Genomic DNA, 24,334 nt, shown 5'->3' on the forward strand with positions numbered 1-24,334 from the left:
CCACCTTCATCGAGGTGAGACAGAGAGGAACCTTCCACACAACACCACTAACACCACTCTTATTACCTTCATCGAGGTGAGACAGAGAGGAACCTTCCACACAACACACTAACACCACTCTTATTACCTTCATCGAGGTGAGACAGAGAGGAACCTTCCACACAACACCACTAACACCACTCTTATCACCTTCATCGAGGTGAGACAGAGAGGAACCTTCCACACAACACCACTAACACCACTCTTACCACCTTCATCGAGGTGAGACAGAGAGGAACCTTCCACACAACACCACTAACACCACTCTTATTACCTTCATCGAGGTGAGACAGAGAGGAACCTTCCACACAACACCACTAACACCACTCTTATTACCTTCATCGAGGTGAGACAGAGAGGAACCTTCCACACAACACACTAACACCACTCTTATTACCTTCATCAAGGTGAGACAGAGAGGAACCTTCCACACAACACACTAACACCACTCTTATTACCTTCATCAAGGTGAGACAGAGAGGAACCTTCCACACAACACACTAACACCACTCTTACCACCTTCATCGAGGTGAGACAGAGAGGAACCTTCCACACAACACCACTAACACCACTCTTACCACCTTCATCGAGGTGAGACAGAGAGGAACCTTCCACACAACACCACTCTTATCACCTTCATCGAGGTGAGACAGAGAACCTTCCACACAACACCACTAACACCACTCTTACCACCTTCATCGAGGTGAGACAGAGAGGAACCTTCCACACAACACCACTCTTACCACCTTCATCGAGATGAGACAGAGAGGAACCTTCCACACAACACACTAACACCACTCTTATTACCTTCATCGAGGTGGAACAGAGAAGAACCTTCCACACAACACCACTAACACCACTCTTACCACCTTCATCGAGGTGAAACAGAGAAGAACCTTCCACACAACACCACTCCTATCACCTTCATCGAGGTAAGACAGAGAGGAACCTTCCACACAACACACTAACACCACCCTTATTACCTTCATCGAGGTGAAACAGAGAAGAACCTTCCACACAACACCACTAACACCACTCTTATTACCTTCATCGAGGTAAGATAGAGAACCTTCCACACAACACCACTCTTATCACCTTAATCGAGGTGAGACAGAGAGGAACCTTCCACACAACACACTAACACCACTCTTATTACCTTCATCGAGGTGAAACAGAGAAGAACCTTCCACACAACACCACTAACACCACTCTTATTACCTTCATCGAGGTAAGATAGAGAACCTTCCACACAACACCACTCTTATCACCTTCATCGAGGTGAAACAGAGAGGAACCTTCCACACAACACACTAACACCACTCTTATTACCTTCATCGAGGTGAAACAGAGAGGAACCTTCCACACAACACCACTCTTATCACCTTCATCGAGGTGAGACAAAAGAGGAATCTTCCAGACTGTTCTGGCTCTCGGTCGTCTAATCCTGCTGAGTTAGAAGTGGCCCCTAGGTAACTGATCTAAAATCAGATTACACCTCCGGGTTCACACTGCATGCTCTTAGCCCAGATCTAAGCTTAATGAATATTCATGTTAGGTGAAAATGGAAATGTCACAACCAATGGAATAATATTTAAATTAGGTGACAATGGAAATCTGTGATTGGCTAATCCTGAAAACTTGGTTCTAAGAACAGTGTGAGTCTCTCAGGGAAAACCCAGAACTGATTGTAGATCAGCGTCTAGGGAAAACTTAATCCTACTCGGTCTGATTGGTGTTACTACTGTAGCTAGCTGTGTCATGTGACAGGGCTGTTACCAAATCAATCTAACTGGTATTACAACTGTCATTGTCAAACCTCCGACTCATGAATGGTTTTAATGAAGTTACCAGTAGATGGATGGATGGACAGTAAAGTATCCAATGTGTTGACCTAGACCACATCCTTTATATCAAGTTCCATGGACAGAATGTAGATAGCAGAAACACAGATTTATATCAAGTTCCATGGACAGAATGTAGATAGCAGAAACACAGATTTATATCAAGTTCCATGGACAGAATGTAGAAAGCAGAAACACAGATTTATATCAAGTTCCATGGACAGAATGTAGAAAGCAGAAACACAGATTTATATCAAGTTCCATGGACAGAATGTAGAAAGCAGAAACACAGATTTATATCAAGTTCCATGGACAGAATGTAGATAGCAGCAACACGGATTTATATCAAGCGCACTCTGAAGAGAAATGTCAGACAGACCTTTATCAAGATGTTCATTCCCAGAAATCTGGTTAGAATGGTTTCTCTCCCTTTCCCAGGACCTGAAGCAGTATGGTGCTACAACAGTGGTGCGTGTGTGTGAGGTCACCTACGACAAGACACCTCTGGAGAAGGATGGCATCACAGTCATGGTGAGCAACGATACACACATCGGATCTCTCTTCTCTACACTCTCTCACTAGGGTCCTATTCACTAGGAACCAAACGGAAGCAAAACAGGCTGAAACGAAGGGGGACCTACCTGAATTTGTCCAATGAGAAAAGCTGTCTGTTTCTGTTGCAAGACGTTTTGCTACGGTGCCAAAAGTTCTGGTACGCTGTGCATTAATGAATATGACCCTGGTGGTGTTCAGTTGGTACAAAATGAGGTGAGACTAGTCTACTGTTACTATCTGAACTGGTCCATTGAGACTAGTCTACTGTTACCTGAACTGGTCCATTGAGACTAGTCTACTGTTACTATCTGAACTGGTCCATTGAGACGAGTCTACTGTTACTATCTGAACTGGTCCATTGAGACTAGTCTACTCTTATCTGAACTGGTCCATTGAGACTAGTCTACTGTTATCTGAACTGGTCCATTGAGACTAGTCTACTGTTATCTGTACTGGTCCATTGAGACTAGTCTACTGCTACTATCTGTACTGGTCCATTGAGACTAGTCTACTGCTACTATCTGAACTGGTCCATTGAGACTAGTCTACTGCTACTATCTGAACTGGTCCATTGAGACTAGTCTACTGCTACTATCTGAACTGGTCCATTGAGACTAGTCTACTGCTGCTATCTGTACTGGTCCATTGAGACTAGTCTACTGTTATCTGAACTGGTCCATTGAGACTAGTCTACTGTTATCTGAACTGGTCCATTGAGACTAGTCTACTGCTACTATCTGAACTGGTCCATTGAGACTAGTCTACTGCTACTATCTGAACTGGTCCATTGAGACTAGTCTACTGTTACTATCTGAACTGGTCCATTGAGACTAGTCTACTGTTACTATCTGAACTGGTCCATTGAGACTAGTCTACTGTTACTATCTGAACTGGTCCATTGAGACTAGTCTACTGTTATCTGAACTGGTCCATTGAGACTAGTCTACTGTTACTATCTGAACTGGTCCATTGAGACTAGTCTACTGTTACTATCTGAACTGGTCCATTGAGACTAGTCTACTGTTACTATCTGAACTGGTCCATTGAGACTAGTCTACTGTTACTATCTGAACTGGTCCATTGAGACTAGTCTACTGTTACTATCTGAACTGGTCCATTGAGACTAGTCTACTGTTACTATCTGAACTGGTCCATTGAGACTAGTCTACTGCTACTATCTGAACTGGTCCATTGAGACTAGTCTACTGTTAATATCTGAACTGGTCCATTGAGACTAGTCTACTGTTACTATCTGAACTGGTCCATTGAGACTAGTCTACTGTTATCTGAACTGGTCCATTGAGACTAGTCTACTGTTATCTGAACTGGTCCATTGAGACTAGTCTACTGTTATCTGAACTGGTCCATTGAGACTAGTCTACTGTTATCTGAACTGGTCCATTGAGACTAGTCTACTGTTACTATCTGAACTGGTCCATTGAGACTAGTCTACTGTTACTATCTGAACTGGTCCATTGAGACTAGTCTACTGTTACTATCTGAACTGGTCCATTGAGACTAGTCTACTGTTACTATCTGAACTGGTCCATTGAGACTAGTCTACTGCTACTATCTGAACTGGTCCATTGAGACTAGTCTACTGCTACTATCTGAACTGGTCCATTGAGACTAGTCTACTGTTACTATCTGAACTGGTCTATTGAGACTAGTCTACTGCTACTATCTGAACTGGTCTATTGAGACTAGTCTACTGCTACTATCTGAACTGGTCTATTGAGACTAGTCTACTGCTACTATCTGAACTGGTCCATTGAGACTAGTCTACTGCTACTATCTGAACTGGTCCATTGAGACTAGTCTACTGTTACTATCTGAACTGGTCCATTGAGACTAGTCTACTGTTACTATCTGAACTGGTCCATTGAGACTAGTCTACTGCTACTATCTGAACTGGTCCATTGAGACTAGTCTACTGCTACTATCTGAACTGGTCCATTGACAGGAGTCTACTGTTACTATCTGAACTGGTCCATTGAGACTAGTCTACTGCTACTCTCTGAACTGGTCCATTGAGACTAGTCTACTGTTACTATCTGAACTGGTCCATTGAGACTAGTCTACTGCTACTATCTGAACTGGTCCATTGAGACTAGTCTACTGCTACTATCTGAACTGGTCCATTGAGACTAGTCTACTGCTACTATCTGAACTGGTCCATTGAGACTAGTCTACTCTTATCTGAACTGGTCCATTGAGACTAGTCTACTGTTATCTGAACTGGTCCATTGAGACTAGTCTACTGTTATCTGAACTGGTCCATTGAGACTAGTCTACTGTTACTATCTGAACTGGTCCATTGAGACTAGTCTACTGTTATCTGAACTGGTCCATTGAGACTAGTCTACTGCTACTATCTGAACTGGTCCATTGACAGGAGTCTACTGTTACTATCTGAACTGGTCCATTGAGACTAGTCTACTGCTACTATCTGAACTGGTCCATTGAGACTAGTCTACTGCTACTATCTGAGCTGGTCCATTGAGACTAGTCTACTGCTACTATCTGAACTGGTCCATTGAGACTAGTCTACTGCTACTATCTGAACTGGTCTATTGAGACTAGTCTACTGCTACTATCTGAACTGGTCTATTGAGACTAGTCTACTGCTACTATCTGAACTGGTCCATTGAGACTAGTCTACTGCTACTATCTGAACTGGTCCATTGAGACTAGTCTACTGCTACTATCTGAACTGGTCCATTGAGACTAGTCTACTGTTACTATCTGAACTGGTCCATTGAGACTAGTCTACTGTTACTATCTGAACTGGTCCATTGAGACTAGTCTACTGCTACTATCTGAACTGGTCTATTGAGACTAGTCTACTGCTACTATCTGAACTGGTCCATTGAGACTAGTCTACTGCTACTATCTGAACTGGTCCATTGAGACTAGTCTACTGCTACTATCTGAACTGGTCTATTGAGACTAGTCTACTGCTACTATCTGAACTGGTCTATTGAGACTAGTCTACTGTTACTATCTGAACTGGTCCATTGAGACTAGTCTACTGTTAATATCTGAACTGGTCCATTGAGACTAGTCTACTGTTACTATCTGAACTGGTCCATTGAGACTAGTCTACTGTTATCTGAACTGGTCCATTGAGACTAGTCTACTGTTACTATCTGAACTGGTCCATTGAGACTAGTCTACTGTTACTATCTGAACTGGTCCATTGAGACTAGTCTACTGCTACTATCTGAACTGGTCCATTGAGACTAGTCTACTGCTACTATCTGAACTGGTCCATTGACAGGAGTCTACTGTTACTATCTGAACTGGTCCATTGAGACTAGTCTACTGCTACTCTCTGAACTGGTCCATTGAGACTAGTCTACTGTTACTATCTGAACTGGTCCATTGAGACTAGTCTACTGCTACTATCTGAACTGGTCTATTGAGACTAGTCTACTGTTACTATCTGAACTGGTCCATTGAGACTAGTCTACTGCTACTCTCTGAACTGGTCCATTGAGACTAGTCTACTGCTACTATCTGAACTGGTCTATTGAGACTAGTCTACTGTTAATATCTGAACTGGTCCATTGAGACTAGTCTACTGTTACTATCTGAACTGGTCCATTGAGACTAGTCTACTGTTATCTGAACTGGTCCATTGAGACTAGTCTACTGTTATCTGAACTGGTCCATTGAGACTAGTCTACTGTTACTATCTGAACTGGTCCATTGAGACTAGTCTACTGCTACTATCTGAACTGGTCCATTGAGACTAGTCTACTGCTACTATCTGAGCTGGTCCATTGAGACTAGTCTACTGCTACTATCTGAACTGGTCCATTGAGACTAGTCTACTGTTACTATATGTACTGGTCCATTGAGACTAGTCTACTGCTACTATTTGAACTGGTCCATTGAGACTAGTCTACTGTTACTATCTGAACTGGTCCATTGAGACTAGTCTACTGTTACTATCTGAACTGGTCCATTGAGACTAGTCTACTGTTATCTGAACTGGTCCATTGAGACTAGTCTACTGCTACTATCTGAACTGGTCCATTGACAGGAGTCTACTGTTACTATCTGAACTGGTCCATTGAGACTAGTCTACTGTTACTATCTGAACTGGTCCATTGACAGGAGTCTACTGTTACTATCTGAACTGGTCCATTGAGACTAGTCTACTGCTACTATCTGAACTGGTCCATTGAGACTAGTCTACTGTTATCTGAACTGATCCATTGAGACTAGTCTACTGTTACTATCTGAACTGGTCCATTGACAGGAGTCTACTGTTACTATCTGAACTGGTCCATTGAGACTAGTCTACTGCTACTATCTGAACTGGTCCATTGAGACTAGTCTACTGTTATCTGAACTGATCCATTGAGACTAGTCTACTGTTACTATCTGAACTGGTCCATTGAGACTAGTCTACTGCTACTATCTGAACTGGTCTATTGAGACTAGTCTACTGTTACTATCTGAACTGGTCCATTGAGACTAGTCTACTGTTATCTGTACTGGTCCATTGAGACTAGTCTACTGCTACTATCTGAACTGGTCCATTGAGACTAGTCTACTGCTACTATCTGAACTGGTCCATTGAGACTAGTCTACTGCTACTATCTGAACTGGTCCATTGAGACTAGTCTACTGCTACTATCTGAACTGGTACATTGAGACTAGTCTACTGCTACTATCTGAACTGGTCCATTGAGACTAGTCTACTGCTACTATCTGAACTGGTCCATTGAGACTAGTCTACTGCTACTATCTGAACTGGTCCATTGAGACTAGTCTACTGCTACTATCTGAACTGGTCCATTGAGACTAGTCTACTGCTACTATCTGAACTGGTCCATTGAGACTAGTCTACTGCTACTATCTGAACTGGTCCATTGAGACTAGTCTACTGCTACTATCTGAACTGGTCCATTGAGACTAGTCTACTGCTACTATCTGAACTGGTCCATTGAGACTAGTCTACTGCTACTATCTGAACTGGTCCATTGAGACTAGTCTACTGCTACTATCTGAACTGGTCCATTGACACTAGTCTACTGCTACTATCTGAACTGGTCCATTGAGACTAGTCTACTGCTACTATCTGAACTGGTCCATTGAGACTAGTCTACTGCTACTATCTGAACTGGTCCATTGACAGGAGTCTACTGTTACTATCTGAACTGGTCCATTGAGACTAGTCTACTGCTACTATCTGAACTGGTCCATTGAGACTAGTCTACTGTTATCTGAACTGATCCATTGAGACTAGTCTACTGTTACTATCTGAACTGGTCCATTGAGACTAGTCTACTGCTACTATCTGAACTGGTCCATTGAGACTAGTCTACTGCTACTATCTGAACTGGTCTATTGAGACTAGTCTACTGTTACTATCTGAACTGGTCTATTGAGACTAGTCTACTGTTACTATCTGAACTGGTCCATTGAGACTAGTCTACTGTTATCTGTACTGGTCCATTGAGACTAGTCTACTGCTACTATCTGAACTGGTCCATTGAGACTAGTCTACTGCTACTATCTGAACTGGTCCATTGAGACTAGTCTACTGCTACTATCTGAACTGGTCCATTGAGACTAGTCTACTGCTACTATCTGAACTGGTCCATTGAGACTAGTCTACTGCTACTATCTGAACTGGTCCATTGAGACTAGTCTACTGCTACTATCTGAACTGGTCCATTGAGACTAGTCTACTGCTACTATCTGAACTGGTCCATTGAGACTAGTCTACTGCTACTATCTGAACTGGTCCATTGAGACTAGTCTACTGCTACTATCTGAACTGGTCCATTGAGACTAGTCTACTGCTACTATCTGAACTGGTCCATTGAGACTAGTCTACTGCTACTATCTGAACTGGTCCATTGAGACTAGTCTACTGCTACTATCTGAACTGGTCCATTGAGACTAGTCTACTGCTACTATCTGAACTGGTCCATTGACACTAGTCTACTGCTACTATCTGAACTGGTCCATTGAGACTAGTCTACTGCTACTATCTGAACTGGTCCATTGAGACTAGTCTACTGCTACTATCTGAACTGGTCCATTGACAGGAGTCTACTGTTATCTGAACTGGTCCATTGACAGGAGTCTACTGTTACTATCTGAACTGGTCCATTGACAGGAGTCTACTGTTACTATCTGAACTGGTCCATTGAGACTAGTCTACTGTTATCTGAACTGGTCCATTGACAGGAGTCTACTGTTACTATCTGAACTGGTCCATTGACAGGAGTCTACTGTTATCTGAACTGGTCCATTGACAGTAGTCTACTGTTACTATCTGAACTGGTCCATTGACAGGAGTCTACTGTTATCTGAACTGGTCCATTGACAGGAGTCTACTGTTACTATCTGAACTGGTCCATTGACAGGAGTCTACTGTTACTATCTGAACTGGTCCATTGACAGGAGTCTACTCGCTTTTGTTTTCCATCTGTTTCAAAACATATGTTCCATATGTTCCTACCCTGTTCCCTCTCTCTCTGCCATGTGGAGGATGTCATTCATGATCTCACCCTGCTGCACATGTGTTGGAGTAGAGGAAGCACTACCTCCTGCCCCGAACACACACACACACACACACACACACACACACACACACACACACACACACACACACACACACACACACACATCTGGCTCAGCGTCAGGGTTTACATCATGGTTTACTCCTCTCTTGTCTCCCAACATCCTCTCCTCTCACCTCTTCTTCTCTCCCCTCTCAGCTCTGGTCTTTCTTTTTCTTCACTCTCTCTCCTTTCTCTCCCTCTGAGTTAATAACGTTGTTGGGAGCAGAGAGTACCCTCTCAGAGGAGGGGTAGCATCAGATGAGAAGAATGTAGGGATGTAGAGATAGCTAGAGGCCCGGGTTACATAAGGCCCTTAGCCACCCTCTCTCTGTTGTGTTATCAGAGTGACACGGTCACACAGATTCCTCTCTCTTCTCTTCCCTGTGTGAGAGAGAGCCTTGTATCCTGACTGACTGAGTCCTCTCTCTTCTTTTCCCTGTGTGAGAGAGAGCCTTGTATCCTGGCTGACTGATTCCTCTCTCTTCTCTTCCCTGTGTGAGAGAGAGCCTTGAATCCTGGCTGACTGAGTCCTCTCTCTTCTTTTCCCTGTGTGAGAGAGAGCCTTGTATCCTGACTGACTGATTCCTCTCTCTTCTCTTCCCTGTGTGAGAGAGAGCCTTGTATCCTGACTGACTGATTCCTCTCTCTTCTTTTCCCTGTGAGAGAGAGCCTTGTATCCTGACTGAGAGAGTCCTCTCTCTTCTTTTCCCTGTGTGAGAGAGAGCCTTGAATCCTGACTGAGAGAGTCCTCTCTCTTCTTTTCCCTGTGTGAGAGAGAGCCTTGTATCCTGGCTGACTGATTCCTCTCTCTTCCCTGTGTGAGAGAGAGCGTGAGCATAGCCTTGCTATTGAGAGAGGCCGCCGAAGACAGGCTATATGCACACTGCCCACAAAATGAGGTGGAAACTGAGCTGCACTTCCTAACCTCCTGCCAAATGTATGACCAAATTAGAGAAACATATTTCACTCAGATTACACAGACCCACAAAGAATTCAAAAACAAATCCAATTTTGATAAACTCCCATATCTACTGGGTGAAATACCACAGTGTGCAATCACAGCAGCAAGATTTGTGACCTGTTGCCACATGAAAAGGGCAACCAGTGTAGAACAAACGCCATTGTAAATACAACCTAATATTTATGTTTATTTATTTTCCCTTTTGTACTTGAACTATTTCAAGTTTCAATCAAGTTTATTTTATATAGCCCTTTGTACATCAGCTAATATCTCGAAGTGCTGTACAGAAACCCAGCCTAAAACCCCAAAACAGCAAGCAATGCAGGTGTAGAAGCACTATTTGCATATCATTACAGCACTGTCTGTATACATAATATGACATTTGAATTGTCTTTATTCTTTTGGAACTTTTGTGAGTTTAATGTTCATTTTTTGTTTATTTCCCTTTTGTTTATTATCTATTTCACTTGCTTTGGCAATGTAAACATATGTTTCCCATGCCAATAAAGCCCTTAAATTGAAATTGAATTGAGAGCCTTGAATCCTGGCTGACTGAGTCTGGCTCTGGTCAAAGGTAGTGCACTATGTAGGGAATAGGGTGCCATTTGGGACGTACCCTTGTACACTTGCTGACTGACTGGGTCAGTGCCTCCTCTTCAATAGGAACACAGCAGAGAGCAGAAGATTAGCCACCAGCTGAGAGAGACTGGCTGGCAGGTGAAACCCAGTTCCCTGTTCCCCTCCACATCTCCCTGAACTCCAGATGAAACCCACGTTGTCTGTCTCCTTCAGCACGCTGTGTAATGTGCTGCACTGTCTGTTCCGTCTGGCATGGCTCCTGATGCTTTCATTGCTCAGAGGTTATTTATTGGCATTATGTGGAGAAACGTTACTCCCACACTCTCTGCTTTTGCACGTTACTTTAGTCTTACCAGTGTATCAGTAATGGTGGAGGTATATTTGGAGGCCATATATAACCAACAATAACAGTGGTAAGTACCAGAGGTGCATCCATCCACCTTGTGACTGACTTAACATAGACCGTCCTCTGTAGCATGTGATAACGTTCAGCTGGCTGATATAAAGGGACTGTGGACTCATTCAGGAAGTGGCCCAAAATGGCACCCTATTGCCTATATAGTGCACTACTTTTGAGCAGAGCTGTATGGGCCTTAATCATAAGTAGTGCACTGCACTATAAAGGGAATAGGTTGCCAGATTTGAGACCTACACTCTGCCAAACGTCTCGCTGCCTGCCGTACGATAGTCAAGTTGCAGAGGAAGAAGGATACCATGGTGACAAGGTCTGTTCTGGGGGTTCCGGGAAACGGCCCAAGACGTTCTTCGGCCACAATTAGAACTCTGCCTCCTCCTCCAAGCTCTTGTCTCTAGCTCTGGGCTGCGTTGGTTGGAGCGACTTGTAATGAGCTTCACGACATGAATAGCTTACTGTTGACATACCAGGCGGCTCTGTTCACCTCTTAGTAGATGTAAATGGTATTTTTACCCACATCCTCTCTACAGTCTAAGATTCTATTAGGGAGAGATTTACTCTCAAGGTTGTCACAACAGGTTCACCCATTATGGAGTTCTGTGGTCACAACAGACATGCAAATGGCCATTTCTGTATCTTCGGTGTTGTGGTGACTTCTACATATCTTGTTGCCCACAGCTTCTTTAGATGTCCATAGCAGGATGCAGAGCAATTCAAGGCATTTCATGTGAGGTTAGGGTCAGGCCTTGCCATGTACAGGATTAGTGTCATACCTGGAACACTGAACAGAGAGTAGAATGGATCCTGTTGTGGGTTTTGCCTGTGTGTTACTGGTAGGATGGATCCTTTTGTGGGTTTTGCCTGTATGTTACTGATATAATGGATCCTGTTGTGTGTTTTGCCTGTATGTTACTGATATAATGGATCCTGTTGTGTGTTTTGCCTGTGTGTTACTGGTAGAATGGATACTGTTGTGTGTTTTGCCTGTGTGTTATTGGTAGGATGGATACTGTTGTGTGTTTTGCCTGTGTGTTACTGATAGAATGCATCCTGTTGTGGGTTTTGCCTGTGTGTTACTGATAGAATGCATCCTGTTGTGTGTTTTGCCTGTGTGTTACTGATAGAATGCATCCTGTTGTGGGTTTTGCCTGTGTGTTACTGGTAGAATGGATCCTGTTGTGTGTTTTACCTCTGTGTTACTGGTAGAATGGATACTGTGTGCGTCCAAAATGGTGCCCTGAATATCCTATATGTTTCATTAGGGCTGTTTTCCCCAAAAAGTTACAGCCGCGTCATGTTTTGTTTCCTTGTCACGATACTAATGAGTATCACGATACTGGTATGGTCCCAACCCTAGGCTCTGGGTCCTATGACCCGTTTGGGACGCAGCCTACAGTGTCCATGTGGAACGCCCCTTAACCCCAGAGGTGGTTCACACCCAGCACACCTGTTGTTCCCTCACTGGAGATGATCAGAAGGAAACAGGAAACGCTGGCGCTGACGAGACATCCTCTTGTTCATCCTGTAGTATCAGTCCTTCAGATCACTTTCTTGTTTGTTTTTTTAACAGAGAAAGTCCCAGTTGCACCTTTCTATTCATGGCAGTGTGAAATAGTGATGTCATCATAACATCCTTCCCAGCCTGTGATCCACTGGTTCAGCTGAGCCCCCGAGGGCTTTTGAAGGGAGCTGTTGCCTTGGTAACGCATTGTCGTCAATCACACAAGATGTTTGTTCCTGGGAGCAGGTATTGTGGTGTTGGAAGTCCCACTCCACTAGATGATAAGAGATGACTCTCTCTGTCTCTCTCTCTCTCTCTGTCTCTCTGTCTCTCTGTCTCTCTGTCTCTCTGTCTCTCTGTCTCTCTGTCTCTCTGTCTCTGTCTCTGTCTCTCTCTGTCTCTGTCTGTCTGTGTGTGTGTTTTTACATGTAACCTTTTATTTAACTAGGCAAGTCAGTTAAGAACAAATTCTTATTTACAATGACGGCCTACGCCGACCAAACCCGAACGACGCTGGGCCAATTGTGCGTCGCCCTATGGGACTCCCAATCACGGCCGGATACAGTGTCTGATGGGTCTCTAGTGTGACTGATCTAGACACCCATGGTTTCTGCTTTAAGCCTTTATCTGTCAAATGGAGGAGTCAAACAGCTGGTTTGAGCATCCTTGATGCTGTGTGGTGCATTAGGTCTATATCTGACCTGGTGATGGATGTCTTAGTTAATCTACCATCATTGTCTAATCCTTCAATGAAAGAATGTTTGTCATTATAGAGGATGATAGCCCAACATGGCCAGAAAAATACATTGTATCCAACCGACTGATTTAATGTACACTAGCCAAACCAATTAAACGTTGAAGTCAAACAGTTCACCACAGTTCATTCAGTGAAGAAGAGGTAACCACACATCTGTTCTGTGTTGTGGTTCTGCACCAACTACAAACAAACCCTTATAGTGTGTCTGTGTTGACAGAAGTCTTTCCTGATGCTGTGGGTGCTGATGGAACATGGTATGTGTCCCAAATGGCACCCTATTGCCTATATTGTGCACTAATTTTGACCAGAGCCCTATTGTAGTGCACTATATAGGGAATAGGGTACCATTTGAGACACATCTAGGCCCTCAGAAACCACCAGTCGCTGACTGAATGTTCCCACTGTTTGGATGGGAGGTGCTTGTTGAGATGGCAGGAAGAGTGAATGGTGAAGGAAGGACACAGGACAGTGTGTTGTCTGTGGTGACAGTTTGTTCATGTTGAGAGTCATGCTTAGATGACTGAGGTTGGTACACTCTGCGTTCCTCCCTGTTATGTGGGTACAGAGGTCTCATTTCACAGTGTGCAGCGGCTTGGAACCAGTTGTTTCAGACATGCAGCGCTTCACAAACTCTTTTAATACATTCTCCCTCAGTAGGGGATTCTGCTTTGTCTGGTTCCTCAGTTTAGAGTAGTTAGGGGTGCAGTGTAGAGCTGCTTTGTCTGGTTCCTCAGTTTAGAGTAGGTAGGGGTGCAGTGTAGAGCTGCTTTGTCTGGTTCCTCAGTTTAGAGTAGGTAGGGGTGCAGTGTAGAGCTGCTTTGTCTGGTTCCTCAGTTTAGAGTAGGTAGGGGTGCAGTGTAGAGCTGCTTTGTCTGGTTCCTCAGTTTAGAGTAGGTAGGGGTGCAGTGTAGAGCTGCTTAGTCTGGTTCCTCAGTTTAGAGTAGGTAGGGGTGCAGTGTAGAGCTGCTTTGTCTGGTTCCTCAGTTTAGAGTAGGTAGGGGTGCAGTGTAGAGCTGCTTTGTCTGGTTCCTCAGTTTAGAGTAGGTAGGGGTGCAGTGTAGAGCTGCTTTGTCTGGTTCCTCAGTTTAGAGTAGGTAGGGGTGCAGTGTAGAGCTGCTTAGTCTGGTTCCTCAGTTTAGAGTAGGTAGGGGTACAGTGTAGAGCTGCTTAGTCTGGTTCCTCAGTTTAGAGTAGGTAGGGGTGCAGTGTAGAGCTGCTTAGTCTGGTTCCTCAGTTTAGAGTAGGTAGGGGTGCAGTGTAGAGCTGCGTTGTCTGGTTCCTCAGTTTAGAGTAGGTAGGGGTGCAGTGTAGAGCTGCTTTGTCTGGTTCCTCAGTTTAGATTAGGTAGGGGTGCAGTGTAGAGCTGCGTTGTCTGATTCCTCAGTTTAGAGTAGGTAGGGGTGCAGTGTAGAGCTGCTTTGTCTGGTTCCTCAGTTTAGAGTAGGTAGGGGTGCAGTGTAGAGCTGCTTTGTCTGGTTCCTCAGTTTAGAGTAGGTAGGGGTGCAGTGTAGAGCTGCTTAGTCTGGTTCCTCAGTTTAGAGTAGGTAGGGGTGCAGTGTAGAGCTGCTTTGTCTGGTTCCTCAGTTTAGAGTAGGTAGGGGTGCAGTGTAGAGCTGCTTTGTCTGGTTCCTCAGTTTAGAGTAGGTAGGGGTGCAGTGTAGAGCTGCTTTGTCTGGTTCCTCAGTTTAGAGTAGGTAGGGGTGCAGTGTAGAGCTGCTTTGTCTGGTTCCTCAGTTTAGAGTAGGTAGGGGTGCAGTGTAGAGCTGCTTAGTCTGGTTCCTCAGTTTAGAGTAGGTAGGGGTGCAGTGTAGAGCTGCTTTGTCTGGTTCCTCAGTTTAGAGTAGGTAGGGGTGCAGTGTAGAGCTGCTTTGTCTGGTTCCTCAGTTTAGAGTAGGTAGGGGTGCAGTGTAGAGCTGCTTTGTCTGGTTCCTCAGTTTAGAGTAGGTAGGGGTGCAGTGTAGAGCTGCTTAGTCTGGTTCCTCAGTTTAGAGTAGGTAGGGGTGCAGTGTAGAGCTGCTTAGTCTGGTTCCTCAGTTTAGAGTAGGTAGGGGTGCAGTGTAGAGCTGCTTAGTCTGGTTCCTCAGTTTAGAGTAGGTAGGGGTGCAGTGTAGAGCTGCTTAGTCTGGTTCCTCAGTTTAGAGTAGGTAGGGGTGCAGTGTAGAGCTGCTTTGTCTGGTTCCTCAGTTTAGATTAGGTAGGGGTGCAGTGTAGAGCTGCGTTGTCTGATTCCTCAGTTTAGAGTAGGTAGGGGTGCAGTGTAGAGCTGCTTTGTCTGGTTCCTCAGTTTAGAGTAGGTAGGGGTGCAGTGTAGAGCTGCTTTGTCTGGTTCCTCAGTTTAGAGTAGGTAGGGGTGCAGTGTAGAGCTGCTTAGTCTGGTTCCTCAGTTTAGAGTAGGTAGGGGTGCAGTGTAGAGCTGCTTTGTCTGGTTCCTCAGTTTAGAGTAGGTAGGGGTGCAGTGTAGAGCTGCTTTGTCTGGTTCCTCAGTTTAGAGTAGGTAGGGGTGCAGTGTAGAGCTGCTTTGTCTGGTTCCTCAGTTTAGAGTAGGTAGGGGTGCAGTGTAGAGCTGCTTAGTCTGGTTCCTCAGTTTAGAGTAGGTAGGGGTGCAGTGTAGAGCTGCTTTGTCTGGTTCCTCAGTTTAGAGTAGGTAGGGGTGCAGTGTAGAGCTGCTTTGTCTGGTTCCTCAGTTTAGAGTAGGTAGGGGTGCAGTGTAGAGCTGCTTTGTCTGGTTCCTCAGTTTAGAGTAGGTAGGGGTGCAGTGTAGAGCTGCTTAGTCTGGTTCCTCAGTTTAGAGTAGGTAGGGGTGCAGTGTAGAGCTGCTTAGTCTGGTTCCTCAGTTTAGAGTAGGTAGGGGTGCAGTGTAGAGCTGCTTAGTCTGGTTCCTCAGTTTAGAGTAGGTAGGGGTGCAGTGTAGAGCTGCGTTGTCTGGTTCCTCAGTTTAGAGTAGGTAGGGGTGCAGTGTAGAGCTGCTTTGTCTGGTTCCTCAGTTTAGATTAGGTAGGGGTGCAGTGTAGAGCTGCGTTGTCTGATTCCTCAGTTTAGAGTAGGTAGGGGTGCAGTGTAGAGCTGCTTTGTCTGGTTCCTCAGTTTAGAGTAGTTAGGGGTGCAGTGTAGAGCTGCGTTGTCTGATTCCTCAGTTTAGAGTAGGTAGGGGTGCAGTGTAGAGCTGCTTAGTCTGGTTCCTCAGTTTAGATTAGGTAGGGGTGCAGTGTAGAGCTGCTTAGTCTGGTTCCTCAGTTTAGAGTAGGTAGGGGTGCAGTGTAGAGCTGCTTTGTCTGGTTCCTCAGTTTAGAGTAGGTAGGGGTGCAGTGTAGAGCTGCGTTGTCTGATTCCTCAGTTTAGAGTAGGTAGGGGTGCAGTGTAGAGCTGCTTAGTCTGGTTCCTCAGTTTAGAGTAGGTAGGGGTGCAGTGTAGAGCTGCGTTGTCTGATTCCTCAGTTTAGAGTAGGTAGGGGTGCAGTGTAGAGCTGCTTAGTCTGGTTCCTCAGTTTAGATTAGGTAGGGGTGCAGTGTAGAGCTGCTTTGTCTGGTTCCTCAGTTTAGAGTAGGTAGGGGTGCAGTGTAGAGCTGCTTAGTCTGGTTCCTCAGTTTAGAGTAGGTAGGGGTGCAGTGTAGAGCTGCTTTGTCTGGTTCCTCGGTTTAGAGTAGGTAGGGGTGCAGTGTAGAGCTGCTTAGTCTGGTTCCTCAGTTTAGAGTAGGTAGGGGTGCAGTGTAGAGCTGCTTTGTCTGGTTCCTCAGTTTAGAGTAGGTAGGGGTGCAGTGTAGAGCTGCTTTGTCTGGTTCCTCAGTTTAGAGTAGGTAGGGGTGCAGTGTAGAGCTGCTTTGTCTGGTTCCTCAGTTTAGAGTAGGTAGGGGTGCAGTGTAGAGCTGCTTAGTCTGGTTCCTCAGTTTAGAGTAGGTAGGGGTGCAGTGTAGAGCTGCTTTGTCTGGTTCCTCAGTTTAGAGTAGGTAGGGGTGCAGTGTAGAGCTGCTTAGTCTGGTTCCTCAGTTTAGAGTAGGTAGGGGTGCAGTGTAGAGCTGCTTAGTCTGGTTCCTCAGTTTAGAGTAGGTAGGGGTGCAGTGTAGAGCTGCTTTGTCTGGTTCCTCAGTTTAGAGTAGGTAGGGGTGCAGTGTAGAGCTGCTTAGTCTGGTTCCTCAGTTTAGAGTAGGTAGGGGTGCAGTGTAGAGCTGCTTAGTCTGGTTCCTCAGTTTAGAGTAGGTAGGGGTGCAGTGTAGAGCTGCTTAGTCTGGTTCCTCAGTTTAGCTTAGGTAGGGGTGCAGTGTAGAGCTGCTTAGTCTGGTTCCTCAGTTTAGAGTAGGTAGGGGTGCAGTGTAGAGCTGCTTTGTCTGGTTCCTCAGTTTAGAGTAGGTAGGGGTGCAGTGTAGAGCTGCTTTGTCTCGTAACAATGGGCTCCCTCAGAGTGCCAATGCTAATCAGCTGTTTCTGTCAGAGAGACAGAATTGTACTGTTTATGATGTGTGATGCCGAAGACCAGTTCCCACATTGTGTAGACAATTACATTGTTTTCTAATGTGAATGTATTTGTATGTTTTCCAGGACTGGGCCTTTGATGACGGTGCCCCTCCGCCCACTAAGATCGTAGATGATTGGCTGAACCTGCTGAAGACTAAGTTCCGTGAGGACCCTGGCTGCTGCGTGGCGGTGCACTGTGTTGCCGGGCTGGGACGGTACGGATCATTAATACTCTTCTGTCTTAGGGTTCTGATTGGGTGAGACAGTTGAGCCAAGCTCACAAGGCTGCAGTGTCACCCACCCACTGTGACGGCCACTGTCTCAGCAGCCACCAGTCTCTCCCCTTCTCCTACAGCCTGACCAGGTCCCTCTCTCTGCATGCAGACAGACCCAAGCCAAAGTCAACTGTTAGCCAAGGACCACTCCTTCTCAACTAATCCACCGTTTATTATTCAAAGCACAGAGGTTGAGGTCTGAAAAACGTTGAAGCAGCATTTCTATTGTGTCTCTAAATGTATCCTCTCAGATTGGATCTCTACTAGTCAGCTCACCAGAACTCTGGTCAAAAGTAGTGCACTATGTAGGGAATAGGCTGCCATTTGGGATGTAGCCAGTTGTCTTGTGAAATGTCTGTTAGCTGTATTCTGGTTGGCCATGCCCAGACCTGTAATGTATGTTCTATAGTTGAGCCTCTGGACTCCCGTTGGCCACGCCATACATTACTTCTAATGGTTGGCATGCCATACATTAGTTCTTATGGTTGGCATGCCATACATTAGATCTTATGGTTGGCATGCCATACATTAGTTCTTATGATTGGCATGCCATACATTAGATCTTATGGTTGGCATGCCAACCAACATAAGAGGAGTTGACTAAATAGAAGCACGAACTGATCTGGTTACCAGGCTCATTTTAGCCCTGTCCTGTCTGGTGTTCCTTCAGGTGTCCTCTATGTCAGAGGAGAGACAAGACAACGAGTCACATCTGTACTGATGAAGTATTAGCTAGCTAGTAGAGGAGAAAATGTCTCAAATGGTACACTATTCTATACATAGTGCACTACTTTTGACCAGAGCCTTGTGGGCAATAGAGAGCCATTAAACCAGGTTAAACCAGGCCTTTGGTACTAATAATGGTTGAGCTCATTGGTAGGAAGCTGAAGGAGACCCTCTTCCCCTCCCCTCCAGCCCCCTGACTTCCCCAGCCTCTTCCGTTCCCCTTCCTGTGTTAGCTGAAGGAGCCCCCTAGCCTCCCCAGGCTCTTCCCTCCCTCCCCTCCTGGGTAAGCTGAAGGAGCCCCCCAGCCCCCTGGCCTCCCCAGCCTCTTCCCTCCCCTCCTGGGTAAGCTGAAGGAGCCTCCCAGACCCCTAGCCTCCCCAGCCTCTTCCCTCCCTCCCCTCCTAGGTAAGCTGAAGTAGCCCCCCAAGCCCCCTGGCCTCCCCAGCCTCTTCCCTCCCTCCCCTCTCTGGGTAAGCTGAAGGAGCCTCCCAGCCTCTCCTCTCTGGGTAAGCTGAAGGAGCCCCCCAGCCTCCCCTCTCTGGGTAAGCTGAAGAAGCTCCCCAGCCTCCCCTCTCCGGGTAAGCTGAAGGAGCTCCCCCAGCCTCCCCTCTCTGGGTAAGCTGAAGGAGCTCCCCAGCCTCCCCTCTCTGGGTAAGCTGAAGGAGCTCCCCAGCCTCCCCTCTCTGGGTAAGCTGAAGGAGCTCCCCAGCCTCCCCTCTCTGGGTAAGCTGAAGGAGCCCTCCAGCCTCCCCCCTCTGGGTAAGCTGAAGGAGCTCCCCAGCCTCCCCTATCTGGGTAAGCTGAAGGAGCTCCCCAGCCTCCCCTATCTGGGTAAGCTGAAGGAGCTCCCCAGCCTCCCCTATCTGGGTAAGCTGAAGGAGCTCCCCAGCCTCCCCTCTCTGGGTAAGCTGAAGGAGCCCGCCAGCCTCCCCTGTCTGGGTAAGCTGAAGGAGCCCGACAGCCTCCCCTGTCTGGGTAAGCTGAAGGAGCCCGCCAGCCTCCCCTGTCTGGGTAAGCTGAAGGAGCTCCCCAGCCTCCCCTCTCTGGGTAAGCTGAAGGAGCCCGCCAGCCTCCCCTGTCTGGGTAAGCTGAAGGAGCCCGCCAGCCTCCCCTGTCTGGGTAAGCTGAAGGAGCTTCCCAGTCTCCCCTCCCTGTGTTGGTGAAGCATCGTCTATCTGTGACGTACTGGAGACCTCCTCTGGGACTCGTCTGTGGTTTTTGACAGGGCGCCAATGTTTACTTTACTCTGAACTGTTTGTTGTCCTGTTAATCAGCTGGGGAGTTTTTGGCGTTCAGCTGGTACCCTCTGTGACATCTAAGTGGTCTGGAGGCTGATATGGCTCGACAGGGTAGAGTTAGATAGATGAATCTAGTTGAATGTCTCGTGTCCAGGCAGGCACCTCATCCAGCTTCAGTGATTCCTAGAAGTCCAGTGTTTGTGTTAGTGGTGTTATGCTCTTCAGCTTTCTATTTCCACACTGACTTACCGTAACCACAGCAACAACCCCATGTAAGGCTAGAAAAGGGGAAAGTGGGCTACAGCTTTTCCTAATGATTTGTTACCTGTAAATATGAGTGGCCAAATACAGCACAACCAGTTGCAGCTGTCAACCCACAGCAGGGCTTTCCTTTGTCCAAAGCAGAACAGTTTAAACCAGAATGAACTCCATTCCCTGGGAACTGGCTGTGTTGTGACAACATGGAGAGGGACGTTGCTGGGGGCATAACAGGAAGGACACGAATGGATGTCTTTAATAAAGTCTTACTATGTGAATGCTGTTTCTATGGTAACGTCCCAAATGGCACCATATTCCCTATTAAGTGCACTACTTTTGACCAGGGCCCATAAAGTTCTGACTGTGTCTTTAAGTCCCAGTATTAGCAGCAGCGTGACTGTGTCTTTAAGTCCCAGTATTAGTAGCAGCAGTGTGACTGTGTCTTTAAGTCCCAGTATTAGTAGCAGCGTGACTGTGTCTTTAAGTCCCAGTATTAGTAGCAGTGTGACTGTGTCTTTAAGTCCCAGTATTAGTAGCAGCGTGACTGTGTCTTTAAGTCCCAGTATTAGCAGCAGCATGACTGTGTCTTTAAGTCCCAGTATTAGCAGCAGCGTGACTGTGTCTTTAAGTACCAGTATTAGCAGCAGTGTGACTGTGTCTTTAAGTCCCAGTATTAGCAGCAGCGTGACTGTGTCTTTAAGTACCAGTATTAGCAGCAGTGTGACTGTGTCTTTAAGTCCCAGTATTAGCAGCAGCTTGACTGTGTCTTTAAGTCCCAGTATTAGCAGCAGCGTGACTGTGTCTTTAAGTCCCAGTATTAGCAGCAGCTTGACTGTGTCTTTAAGTCCCAGTATTAGCAGCAGCGTGACTGTGTCTTTAAGTCCCAGTATTAGCAGCAGTGAGACTGTGTCTTTAAGTCCCAGTATTAGCAGCAGTGTGACTGTGTCTTTAAGTACCAGTATTAGCAGCAGTGTGACTGTGTCTTTAAGTCCCAGTAGTAGCAGCAGCGTGACTGTGTCTTTAAGTCCCAGTATTAGCAGCAGCGTGACTGTGTCTTTAAGTCCCAGTATTAGCAGCAGCGTGACTGTGTCTTTAAGTCCCAGTATTAGCAGCAGCTTGACTGTGTCTTTAAGTCCCAGTATTAGCAGCAGTGTGACTGTGTCTTTAAGTCCCAGTATTAGCAGCAGCGTGACTGTGTCTTTAAGTCCCAGTATTAGCAGCAGCATGACTGTGTCTTTAAGTCCCAGTATTAGCAGCAGCTTGACTGTGTCGTTAAGTCCCAGTATTAGCAGCAGTGTGACTGTGTCTTTAAGTCCCAGTATTAGCAGCAGCTTGACTGTGTCTTTAAGTCCCAGTATTAGTAGCAGTGTGACTGTGTCTTTAAGTACCAGTATTAGTAGCAGCGTGACTGTGTCTTTAAGTCCCAGTATTAGCAGCAGCATGACTGTGTCTTTAAGTCCCAGTATTAGTAGCAGCAGTGTGACTGTGTCTTTAAGTCCCAGTATTAGTAGCAGCAATGTGACTGTGTCTTTAAGTCCCAGTATTAGTAGCAGCAGTGTGACTGTGTCTTTAAGTCCCAGAATTAGCAGCAGCGTGACTGTGTCTTTAAGTCCCAGTATTAGCAGCAGTGTGACTGTGTCTTTAAGTACCAGTATTAGTAGCAGCAGTGTGACTGTGTCTTTAAGTCCCAGTATTAGTAGCAGCAGTGTGACTGTGTCTTTAAGTACCAGTATTAGTAGCAGCAGTGTGACTGTGTCTTTAAGTCCCAGTATTAGTAGCAGCAGTGTGACTGTGTCTTTAAGTCCCAGTATTAGCAGCAGCGTGACTGTGTCTTTAAGTCCCAGTATTAGCAGCAGTGTGACTGTGTCTTTAAGTCCCAGTATTAGCAGCAGTGTGACTGTGTCTTTAAGTCCCAGTATTAGTATCAGCAGCTTGACTGTGTCTTTAAGTCCCAGTATTAGCAGCAGCTTGACTGTGTCTTTAAGTCCCAGTATTAGCAGCAGTGTGACTGTGTCTTTAAGTCCCAGTATTAGTAGCAGCTTGACTGTGTCTTTAAGTCCCAGTATTAGCAGCAGTGTGACTGTGTCTTTAAGTCCCAGTATTAGCAGCAGTGTGACTGTGTCTTTAAGTCCCAGTATTAGCAGCAGTGTGACTGTGTCTTTAAGTCCCAGTATTAGTAGCAGTATGACTGTGTCTTTAAGTCCCAGTATTAGTAGCAGTGTGACTGTGTCTTTAAGTCCCAGTATTAGCAGCAGTGTGACTGTGTCTTTAAGTCCCAGTATTAGCAGCAGCTTGACTGTGTCTTTAAGTCCCAGTATTAGCAGCAGCTTGACTGTGTCTTTAAGTCCCAGTATTAGCAGCAGCTTGACTGTGTCTTTAAGTCCCAGTATTAGCAGCAGCTTGACTGTGTCTTTAAGTCACAGTATTAGTATCAGCAGTGTGACTGTGTCGTTAAGTCACAGTATTAGTATCAGCAGTGTGACTGTGTCTTTAAGTCCCAGTATTAGCAGCAGTGTGACTGTGTCTTTAAGTCCCAGTATTAGCAGCAGTGTGACTGTGTCTTTAAGTCCCAGTATTAGCAGCAGTGTGACTGTGTCTTTAAGTCCCAGTATTAGCAACAGCAGGTAAAGGCTGTTTCTTTGTGTTTCTCCCTCCAGGGCTCCTGTGCTGGTGGCTCTGGCTCTGATCGAGGGCGGGATGAAGTATGAGGAGGCAGTTCAGTTCATCAGGCAGTATGTACACCTCACCTCCAGATTCAGTTCATCAGGCAGTATGTAATCCTCACCTCCAGATTCAGTTCAGTTCATCAGGCAGTATGTACACCTCACCTCCAGATTCAGTTCAGTTCATCAGGCAGTATGTACACCTCACCTCCAGATTCAGTTCATCAGGCAGTATGTACACCTCACCTCCAGATTCAGTTCAGTTCATCAGGCAGTATGTACACCTCACCTCCAGATTCAGTTCAGTTCATCAGGCAGTATGTACACCTCACCTCCAGATTCAGTTCAGTTCATCAGGCAGTATGTACACCTCACCTCCAGATTCAGTTCATCAGGCAGTATGTACACCTCACCTCCAGATTCAGTTCATCAGGCAGTATGTACACCTCACCTCCAGATTCAGTTCATCAGGCAGTATGTACACCTCACCTCCAGATTCAGTTCAGTTCATCAGGCAGTATGTACACCTCACCTCCAGATTCGTTCAGTTCATCAGGCAGTATGTACACCTCACCTCCAGATTCAGTTCAGTTCATCAGGCAGTATGTACACCTCACCTCCAGATTCAGTTCAGTTCATCAGGCAGTATGTACACCTCACCTCCAGATTCAGTTCATCAGGCAGTATGTACACCTCACCTCCAGATTCAGTTCATCAGGCAGTATGTACACCTCACCTCCAGATTCAGTTCATCAGGCAGTATGAACACCTCACCTCCAGATTCAGTTCAGTTCATCAGGCAGTATGTACACCTCACCTCCAGATTCAGTTCAGTTCATCAGGCAGTATGTACACCTCACCTCCAGATTCAGTTCAGTTCATCAGGCAGTATGTACACCTCACCTTCAGATTCAGTTCATCAGGCAGTATGTACACCTCACCTCCAGATTCAGTTCAGTTCATCAGGCAGTATGTACACCTCACCTCCAGATTCAGTTCAGTTCATCAGGCAGTATGTACACCTCACCTCCAGATTCAGTTCAGTTCATCAGGCAGTATGTACACCTCACCTCCAGATTCAGTTCAGTTCATCAGGCAGTATGTACACCTCACCTCCAGATTCAGTTCAGTTCATCAGGCAGTATGTACACCTCACCTCCAGATTCAGTTCAGTTCATCAGGCAGTATGTACACCTCACCTCCAGATTCAGTTCAGTTCATCAGGCAGTATGTACACCTCACCTCCAGATTCAGTTCAGTTCATCAGGCAGTATGTACACCTCACCTCCAGATTCAGTTCAGTTCATCAGGCAGTATGTACACCTCACCTCCAGATTCAGTTCAGTTCATCAGGCAGTATGTACACCTCACCTCCAGATTCAGTTCAGTTCATCAGGCAGTATGTACACCTCACCTCCCGTCTCTTGATGTTTTTAAGGAGAGTGGAAGTCCACACAACCTTTTTAGTGTTGTTCCTGTTTCATCTGACA

At 46.0% G+C, this 24,334-nt stretch overlaps 1 protein-coding gene across 1 annotated transcript in view; it reads left to right on the forward strand.

Moving 5' to 3' along the window:
* The window catches only part of LOC129848880 (protein tyrosine phosphatase type IVA 3-like), a gene marked incomplete at its 3' end in the record, with an annotated part of 23,838 nt that extends 925 nt beyond the window's left edge, over positions 1-22,913 (forward strand). The window contains 3 exon segments of the mRNA XM_055915979.1: positions 2,319-2,411; positions 17,769-17,899; positions 22,839-22,913. Of these exon segments, the coding sequence (XP_055771954.1) occupies positions 2,319-2,411; positions 17,769-17,899; positions 22,839-22,913 (299 nt within the window).
* Positions 22,914-24,334: the final 1,421 nt, after the last annotated feature.

Source organism: Salvelinus fontinalis, unplaced genomic scaffold (genome assembly GCF_029448725.1).
Source record: "Salvelinus fontinalis isolate EN_2023a unplaced genomic scaffold, ASM2944872v1 scaffold_1254, whole genome shotgun sequence".
In the NCBI taxonomy this organism is placed as follows: Eukaryota; Metazoa; Chordata; class Actinopteri; order Salmoniformes; family Salmonidae; genus Salvelinus; species Salvelinus fontinalis.